Consider the following 10,378-nt stretch of genomic DNA (forward strand, 5'->3'; position numbering starts at 1 on the left):
TAAGCACAAACTAACAAATAAAGTAGAAAAGGTTGGGAAAAAATATGGAAAATTGTAGGACCAAAATTTAAGAATGAAAATGGATATTTAGAAGCAACAGGGAACTTTTTAAAAAATTCTTTACTTTCAGGGTTTCCAGGAGAAAATAAAAGAGAGGAGAGGGGAGAATTGGACTGAAGAAAGAAAGGAAAGGCAGATAAAAATAATGAAAAAATAAAGAAAGGATAGAAAGAAGATGGGATGGAAATCATTAAAACTATTTTTCTATTTCATATACGGCCAAATCAAAGAAAAAAAAGTGTCTTTAAAAGGGGAACAGCTCCAATTTTTCCAAATGAAGGAGGCAAATTCCTTAGAATTGAAATGCCTGATATTTTGACATACGTTTGAGAGTTTGCAACTGATTCATGCCATCATGTATCTCTGTTCTCCTTTACAGCCTTTGCCCTTCTAGATATTAGATTAGTGAGAGATACAGCCTAGAGAATGTACAAATACTGGGGCAATGGCTCTTGATTTACATGAAAATAAGGGCCTAAAGAAATTCTAAATCTATTGTCTGCATATTTTTAGGTTAAAAATGTTTAATTAGAGATAATTTTTACCGTTTTACTCTACGTAAATGTTCTAGTTCATTCCACCACCATCTATCATTCAAGATGTGCTTTTCTTGTTCTTTTGAGCACTTTTCATGTTTCCCATTGATCAAAGAGAATTACAAATTTTTAATGTAATTTAATAACACCATCCTTCCCACCTTAGTGTTCTTGTACATATGCAATGTGAAAATGAAACAGTGCATCATTCAATAAATATATATCAAAATTGATGTCAAAATACTAAACTAGAATCACTTTCATCTTGCTCCACACCAATCATCCTTCATAGGACCTCACTTAAGGTGGATACATCCACTGTGATTACAACAATACATTTGGGATTTGGAACACTCCTATGATACATAGGAGTGTTCCGAATGATATCATGACCACAGTCTTCAGGGATTCAGGGTCCTTGATGGTGCACAAAGAGTATCAACAAGGCGTCACTTTCGTTTCAGTGAAAGCAGGTTGAGTACAAATTTTTCAACCACTCAGCACGTGCCCCAATCTTCATTCTGAATGCTGTCTGTGGAACCAACACTGATCCCAACTTCATCAGCAAAGTCCCTGACTGTCAAATAATGGTTCTCCATAATCATTGCCAACATTTTCTTGATAACAGCAGCATTTCAGCACTTTGATGCTACTCCTGAAGGCTAGTCACTCTCCATGACTATCTTTGAAATGGCTATATTACCCTTCAATTTGATTAACAACCATTTCATTACATCTGAAAACCGGATTACTCATTTCCATTGCTTCTCCTCGCATATCCCATAGTTTTGCTCAGAATTTGATGCGGTACAGGTGCGCCAAATGTTCCATTATTGCAATGAAAATGAGAATCAAACAATTATTGCACCACATCACTCTCTGGGAGTTATTAATGTAACTGGCAGTGCCATGAGAAACAGCAAAACTGCATGTGCATATATATGAAAGTTTTTTTTAACATAATCATTGTGGTCACATTTCGATCATTCATTACAATGAAAAAAATATGTTTTGATACTTTATTTACAGACCTCATAGTATAGAGTTTTTGTATTTCTTTGTCTTATTGGTACACAATATCTGTTTTGAGACAGCAAATCAGATTTTGTAGCTGGAACATTTTTTGAGCTATAATAATATTTATTGTATATTTATTTATTAATACTCTTTTCACTTTCGGTGACAGAAACATCACACACCATACAATGTACACTGTCAGAAACAGCGATTGAATAAATTCCATTCAATCCTCGATGAACAAAAACAAATTCTTAACAACTTCAGCACACTCCGCAGTGCATCAGAGAACTTACCCAACCCAGCATTTGCTTGACTGGTTGAGCCAAATGTAAATGCTTTCATGAAACCAAAGGCACTGCTAATCACTGGAGAATTGGCTGAGGGTGACAAACCAAAATCTGAAAAGAGAGTATTTCTTATTACCTTACTGCAAAAATTCTCATCAAATTTACACATTTCCCTCTCTAAGCATGGTTTTCAAATTGAATTTACATCATTTAATACCCATATCTCGATGATTACAAATGTTGAGAACACATCTAAAAGAGACAAATGCTCAGTAAAGCTCATAATGCAAAACTTCATTCTGACATGAACTGTCCCACCATTCTGAAAGGACACATCACATAAATTGGACACCAGTGATATACTCATACTAAGAAATTATATCAAAAACTTGGCAAGCTATGAGACCACACTCTTGACAGGTTTTTGAAAACTTAACACAGATCTTTCAAGAGTGCACAGGCTAGGTATTTAAAATTAAATAGGTAAATATCTTGAAAGCAAATGGATATATAGAAAAATGCTTAATGGATGTAGTTTGATCTGAGGGTGCAGTGGCATTCATTGGGGATTGGGTCACCTGGGTCGAGAAATTTTTATAGACGCACATCTTTTCATTTACAGGATTCAAATAGGGCAATAATTATTTAATAAAATTTAACACGGAAGCAGTGCTCAACATTTAATAATTTAAGAGATATTTCTGCAAAAAAACCTGATCTTTGAAAAAAAACCTGATCTGCTTGCTATAGCAGGGCAGGAAGGAGCACGGAGAGATTTTGGCTTCTTCCTTGGAAGGGAGGATATCTCTCCTGTTTCACAAGAGCAAATAATGAATTAAGACAAATAAAGGTTTTCCTGTGATCCCTGATCAAAGCTCATCTCATTCATTATTGCCCAATGTCTAAGATTCCTCTAAGGCACTAATTGTGTCATATCAATAACAGAGGCAAAAAAATTTTATTTATTGTTTTTCTGTGTTGATACTATTTCCTTTTTTTGTTAACATTCATTTTGCCATCTCACCATAATGAGAAGTTCCCAAGAAAGCAGAACAAATGCATCAAAATAATTTTTCACTGAGATTGAAATCTAAAATCTCCCATTTCATCAATTATTACTTCATAGTATCTCTCTCACAGATTTATTAAGAGTATAAACCCCTTGAGGATGATGGAAGGAAGGACTTGTATTTAGGTGGACATAGCACAATCCTTCACTTTCCCACAGTTGCAATACCCTAATGCAGTTTCTCTGAATTTTTCCAAGGAAGGCACCTTCCATAAACCTAAAATGCTGGCTTTTTCTTATAATTTTTGGTCCTGTGTGAATAATTATGACATCTTTATGGCATTGGATGGACTGTAATTTATTAGAGCTTTTCCTACTTCACAAACTCCATGGAAAAAGTAGTGCCATAGGGATGGGTGGGAAAGGAGGAAGGGTGGAGAGAAACCTGGCAACGGCATTTGCCTACTCTTAACAATAGGCACCAAGGGGTCCACCGCTTGACGTTCCATCCAACGGATGGCATACTCAAAGCGCTCTTCACAAAGAACCTCAATTAGGGATCTGGAAACTAATGAAAAATATCTGCCATCACTAGGATTCGAACCCGGGCTATCTGGGTGGGAAGCCATTATGTTCGTCACCACACCATCCCGATTCCCGCAGATTCAGATCATATCGAATATTTTTCCAATTGTGAAATTTCATGCACCAAGTGGTCATGAGAATGTGAGGACGTTTCCAGGTTTTTCCCAGAAAAAGAGGCAATGTTTCCAGGTTGTATTTTGAACAATTTACAATATGTCCATGTTAATGAAATCATTTTGTAAGCCTTGTCTTTTATACAGTCTAGGTTCAGCCAGAATAAGGCAGGAGATAATCTCCTCTATAATATAAAAATGAAAATTGACAGAAAGTAGCAAAAAATGTTTATCTTATTTCTATTAAATGCAGACATGAAAGTTCCTCTCTGTTTACTCAAGGGTTTACATAGTCAGGACTGTGAAAAATTAGACATTTCTTTCATTTGGCATTAATATTGGTATTCCACTGTAATATAAAATTGTAATTGATATAATGTGATTATAATTGGGATTAAATAATTACCAGGTGGAAGGCGAAAAGTATTTGGCACTGTTGTTGATGCCCCAAAGGTCCCAGAAACATTTGCACTTTGGGTGGAAACTGCACCAAATATTCCAGTAGCAGAAAAAGGATTCTTGTACTGGCCAAAGAGGCCAGTATTCTGAAAATTCATACTTTAATTAACACTCTAAGTAATCAAAACTCAACAAAGTAATTTGGCAAATCCAATAAATTGAAATACATATTAGAAATGGTGAGAAAAGGTATATTTTTATCCAATTTCAATGATATGAAAAAATAGGACATTCATATATTCATTATAGCTGTTTTTAACAACATGTTTAACAACATAGGCCTTGTTTTACAAAAACAAATTGGCTTGAATTTTTTTTATAGGAGATAGTATCTTTGAGCATCCATTTTTATTGATGATATTGGCTCTGGGCATATTGTTAGCATTGACAAATTTTAACTTTGTTCTTTCATTGAACATACCGAAGGGGTAACAAAAACCTCTCAACCAATATTATTTACTGGAACCTGAAGGAATGGAAATGCTAATGAGAAAAACATGCTGCCAATGAGGTCAACATACAGGAAACCTTATTGTGCAAAGGAAACTCTCCTGTACATCAAAATTCAAACTTATCAGTACCAAAGGTCCTCCTTCATTCCCATTTGTTCAATCTGGTTGTCTAAACAAATTGCAGCAGTGCACATTATGTATTGTATTATAATCATGCAAGATACTCCCCTTATAAAATATGAAATTAAACCTTCCAAAGTATTTTTCACTCCACTTTTCACTTCAATTACTTCACACCTCAATTTTACATGAACCTCAATTTGATAATCTTTTCACTAGTCCCTTAAAAAACATAAATTTGAGGTTTCTTGTTACCACTACGAAACAGTGGCCAATATCATTCATTGAGTGTTATTTGTATATGTATGTATGTGTGTATGTATGTATACATGTATGTATGTATACATGTATGTATGTATACATGTATGTATGTATGTATGTTTACATATAATTCAAAGAATCATATTTAATTGAATTATTCTTTGAATAATTATACATATATTGAAATTGAAAATAAAAAACTTGGCTTTTCCGCATAGGAATAATTATTTGTGGAAAAGCCAATTTGTTTATTTTTAATTTCAATATGAAGATTTTCCACCAAGTCACCCAAGAAACTGTTTTATTGAATTATATACATTTATAAATACTTCCATAACTTTTCTAAAAGGGCAGTATTTTCATGGAAGGAATTCTTAAAGTTAAACAAAGACATAACAACAAAAAGCAACGTCCTTGCTGAATATCAAAATATAATTTCCAGAATTACGACTAGCATTTACAATAAGCTGTATAGGGATCTGGCCAATTAAGATGACTCCCAAACACTGAATAGAATTTCAAGTATAAGAGATCAAACCCCACCAAAGACACTAAGTTAAAAGGAGAAATTCTGTGAAGAATTTGAAACATCTTACCTGGTTTTTCTCACCAAAGGCACTAAACCTAAATGAATTCATTGTGAACCCATCTTGAAATGGTGTGCTTGGCCAGGGTGTAGCTGAAATAACAAATGCCAGTGTTGCCACTTCGCAGCTCATGCAAAAGTGGAAACAATTTAGGTGGAACAAGTTCATTCTCATAGTTTTACAGAAACTCCAATTTGATGAAGTAAAACCTCCTAAGCAGGTTAAACCAATTTCAATGAACTTCTATTTTTTTCTAAATTGGCTACACATGGGAAAGTTGATTTATACTATTTTTGATATAAAGGTACTATGTGAAGTGATTTGTTTTTCATTTTATCTGAAATTTCAACATTTATTGTTGTATTTGTCTATCTCTGCCACATCTACAGGGCAATTCATATTATTGCTGTTTCAGCTATCCACTTCACATCAATATTAAAGAGGAGTAAGTTATTTTTCATTACAAGTTATACCAAAAAAAATTACTTGTATTTGGACATATATTGCATTTCAAGAGAATCTTAAACAATATTAAGAACGAGTTCAAAGTATTTTCTGTAAACTATCGAGCAATAGCTTACCCATGTATGATTAATTTACACAGGTAACATCATAGTTAATTTACTATAAGTGGTAAATTTAATCACCACCATATGGAAACACAATCACTTTATTATTGAAAATAATGCACCGCATTCTCAAACAAATGAGAAGTTTGGATGATAAAAAACCACAATAAATAAAATGAATAAACCTTATCATTAAAACTCACTTTTTATATGTCAACGGTTAATAAATTCAATATAAATTAATTGAAAAATCAAAATTACAGGAATTTTTAAGGGGCACTAATCCTTAAAGAATGGGGTAGGCCTCACCTCCAAAAGATCCAATACCATTGGGTGTCCCAAATGAGTTGGACCCTGGGACTGTGTAAGTGAATCCTGAATTGGCAAACACTCCCATTGCTGATGAAAATCCTCCAGCTGGAGCGATAGCCCTGGCTGGAGTACTGAAAAAACTCCCAGCTGTTCCAAAGACACCAGCCATAGTGCCAAATCCTAGAATAAGAAGGAAAGTTTTACAGACTGTAAAGACTTAACTATTTTCCTTTGAGTAAGCACGTCAATAATCTCTGGTCAAAAGCACACACAGTAAATTCTAGATAGAGCAAATTGTTTCATAAATATATCATTATTACCATGAATACTACCTTGATCAAAAATTTCCCGGAATTTATTCAGAAAATTAAAAATACAAGTTTATTCATCTAAATCTATATTGTCCCCTTCAAAGTAATCCCCATCGACTGCAACACACTTATGCCAGCGCTTGATCCAATCCTCGAAACATTTTTTATATTCGGTTTTCGGTATGTCCATCAGTGCTTCCTGCGATTTTTCCATTACTTCCTCTCGGCTGCTAAAACGCGTTCCCCGTAATGGTTTTTTAACTCGATTGAACAGAAAGAAGTCACAGGGAGCCAAATCAGGTGAATTCGGTGGCTGTTGGATGGTATTTGTTGCATTTTTCGTCAAAAAATTACGAATAATGATAGCACTGTGCGACGGTGCGTTATCATGGTGCAAAATCCACGAGTTTTCTGCCCACATTTCTGGTCTCTTTCGGCGAATTGCTTCACGCAAACGTCTCATAACGCCCAAATAATACTCTTTGTTTACTGTCTGGCCTTCTGGCAAAAATTCATGATGCACTACACCGTTGTAATCCATGAAAACCGTCAGCATTGCCTTCTTTTTTGACTGAAAACGACGTGGTTTTTTTGGTCTCGGCTCATTTGGTGAACGCCATTCACTTGCCTGATGTCTGGATTGCGTGTCGTACTCATAAACCCACGTCTCGTCTCCAGTAATGATCCTTTTGATGAATGTGGGATCGGATTCAGCCTCGCAAATCATGTCTTTTGCGACGTCAACACGGTCTCTTTTTTGCATGAAATTGAGGTCTTTTGGCATGCCACACGACGGAAACCCAAATCATTAACCACAATGTCTTGGGCGGATCCATAGGCAATGTTCAAGTCCTCCGCTATTTCTCTGATGGTTAATTTGCGGTTATTGACCAACATTTCTTTTACTTTATCAATTTTTTCACCGACTTTCGATGTCGATGGTCTGCCACTGCGTTCATCATCTTCGATTGACTCACGACCACTTCTGAACCGCTCGTGCCACTGGTAAACGACCGTTTTTTTTTAGAGAATCTTTGCCGAAACACTTTTCCAACATTTCCAACGTCCGTGCGCCACTAAATCCGTTTTTTACGCAAAATTTAATACAAGTTCGTTGTTGCAAATTTAAATCCATTTCTGCAATTGTAAAAAATCGCCAACACACACAGAGATAGATGTACTCTTGGCTACGTAACTTTTGCAAATGTCAAGTTATGACACTAAGATTTAAAGGGAATATCAACAACAGATGTACCAATTTAACAAAAAAAACAGAACTCAAATCGGAACGATGGGAGCGCCACACGGTGGTTATTCCGGGAACTTTTTGATCAAGGTAGTATAAATCTATGCTGCCATAAGAGGGGATTGGGATTTATATATGATAAGGGACACCCAGCATAGAACATTGGCCCACTCTCAATCCAAGCTACCAAGTGGCCACAAAATTTACCCCATCTGATGAAGTATGGATCAGAACAACCAACCAATCCCATTTAAGAATACTCTGTTAAGACGAGATGATTCCAAGACTATTCCCTCACTTCACCAGGCAGAGACACACAGGAAAACTTTTGATAGAATATGAGATTAATGCAATAAAATACTGTTAATTATTAAACACCGTTCTTATCTTTTGCATCAAAAAGGAAAACTATGAAAAACAATGGAGGAAGTCTGGCCACATTGGATTTTTTCTCATTTTTATAGAAGGAATACCTGATAATTATTTTCATAAAAACTGATAAAAATCTTCAGTTGATATTTTATTTTTCTTTACTAAAATATTAAAGAATTGAGTTATGAGCTTGGAAATTGGGTCATTAAATAGATAAGAGGATTGAATTTTCTTATTCTCTTCCGCCACATATCATATCTCAAATAAAAATATATGAAACATCATTTATAGTTGGATTTTTAATGTTCTGTTGGCCCATTTGAATGTGGTCACGATGGGATTGTTATTGTTTCGGCTGGCTCATTCACCACATTACACTTTCCACATATTCTGTACAAGCACAGGTTTATGTACAGTTCAAATTTTTTAGACCAAAATTTTGGACAAAAAAATGGCTAGTCTAAATGTACACGAGCAATTATTATGAGGGATTAAAATCTTAGCTCCAAACATTGGCACTGCCTTCACTATATCATGAATAATGTATTATTTAAGGCAATAGAAAGTAAAAATCATTCAGCAATCTTCCTCCATAAGGTATCAATATGAAAAATATCAGCCACAATATAAACGTTTCTCAAGAAAAGAAAAATAGGGTTAAATATACAGAAGACGTAATAAAATCCCTTTTTTCTGAGAAAAATAGGTGGTCAAACTATACATGTGCATGTAGGGCAACATTATTTGTAAATATTGTCAATTTGAGCAATTGTACAAGGCATATTCATAAAGTAAGGGCAGTTTGCTTATATTTAAATATTGGTACTTCAGAACAGTTTTACTCCTGCAGCGCCAACTACTGATTCATTGAGAAGCTATAGCAGCAGATGCTTTGTTTCAGAATTCGTTTTCTAGTTCGTGCGGGCAAACAACAATGTCCACGAAAATTGTTCATCCCACCAGCTGTGAAATGCATTCTGTCATACGATTCTTACGATACAATATTGTTATGGAAAACCTCGGATACCACAAATTGTGCACAAGGTGGGTACCGAAAATAACCACCACAAAGAGCAAAGAATGCCCAGTGGATGAGAGTTTTTGGGCCCCCCACCCCCACCTTACAGTCCTGACCTTGCACCTAGGGACTACTTCCTCTTCTTGAACTTGAAACAGTGGCTCAGTGGACAATGTTTTGAAACCGAAGAGGAACTCAAGAACGGCGTTGCCAATTGGTTCAACTCTCAGGCAGCAAGCTTCTATGCAGAAGGGTGAAAGAAGCTGAAGCAGCAGTACAAAAATACTTAGAAAAGAACAGCGATAATGTAGAGAAGTTAAGTAGGTTTGTAGCTAACTAAAAGTGCCAATAAAATGTGTTTCATATGAGTATATTTTTTCCTGTGACCAAACGGCCCTTACTTTATGAACATGCCTCGAACATAATTTTCATTTCCATACTTGGGGCCATTCTAAATTGTCCTTACCATGAGTCACCTCTGAGGTGGGAGATCTGCCCTTGGCACTGCTGCTCACCCTCCCCATGGCATAGTCCTCATGCCGAAGTTCCTCAAGTGATTTTGACTGGTACTCCAGCATGAATGTAATGCACTGATAACTTGCATGTATTTTCCGCCGTGCACCTTTCCACCGCATATGCTCCGTCCGCAATGTGGGTAAGAATTTCCAAGATGTGCCAGAAACCATGGCAGCACAAAAAGGGCTACTGAAACCTGAATGGTAAATTTAAAAAGAACATTCAGGTTGACCTCACAGAAAAAAACGTTTTATTTCCCTTAATTCCTATCCCTGGTGTCACTCAAACAGAGTAGTCTTAATCAAGACCATTTGAAACCCTTAGTGAATTAAATGTTTTTTGGGCACAAATAGAAAAACATTAACCAGAGCAGAACATTTTTCAAAATGTACAGGTGCCCCATTTCACTTATCCTGAGTATTTAATTTTAAACCCTTGATTATGAAATGAAGACCTCTTTTTTGTGGAATGAAGATGTTTCAAAAAAGCCTGTGAATGACACTTTTAAATGATATCTCAATCAGCGGGAAATAATCCGCTGTTGC

The 10,378-nt window shown here is 35.6% G+C and overlaps 1 protein-coding gene across 1 annotated transcript; it reads right to left on the minus strand.

Annotated features, from left to right (window-relative positions):
• Window positions 1–1,093: 1,093 nt before the first annotated feature.
• LOC139689992 (nuclear pore complex protein Nup98-Nup96-like) lies at window positions 1,094–10,003 on the minus strand. Its single transcript, XM_071587157.1, has 6 exons — window positions 9,784–10,003; window positions 6,368–6,550; window positions 5,499–5,581; window positions 4,017–4,155; window positions 1,910–2,014; window positions 1,094–1,173 (listed from the first exon to the last, which is right to left on the minus strand). Exons 1-6 carry the CDS (start codon window positions 10,001–10,003, stop codon window positions 1,094–1,096), a joined length of 810 nt encoding a protein of 269 aa, XP_071443258.1.
• Window positions 10,004–10,378: the final 375 nt, after the last annotated feature.

This window comes from Hetaerina americana, unplaced genomic scaffold (genome assembly GCF_022747635.1).
Source record: "Hetaerina americana unplaced genomic scaffold, ioHetAmer1.1.p SCAF_3, whole genome shotgun sequence".
Taxonomy (NCBI): Eukaryota; Metazoa; Arthropoda; class Insecta; order Odonata; family Calopterygidae; genus Hetaerina; species Hetaerina americana.

Coding starts and splice junctions, on each gene's coding strand:
- LOC139689992 (XM_071587157.1), bottom strand. CDS start 10,003: ATGGTTTCTGGCACATCTTGGAAATTCTTACCCACATTGCGGACGGAG. Junction 5,582..6,367: donor TGGTATTGGATCTTTTGGAG/GTGAGGCCTACC, acceptor TTGTTATTTCAG/CTACACCCTGGCCAAGCACA. Junction 4,156..5,498: donor CCTTTGGTGAGAAAAACCAG/GTAAGATGTTTC, acceptor ATGAATTTTCAG/AATACTGGCCTCTTTGGCCA.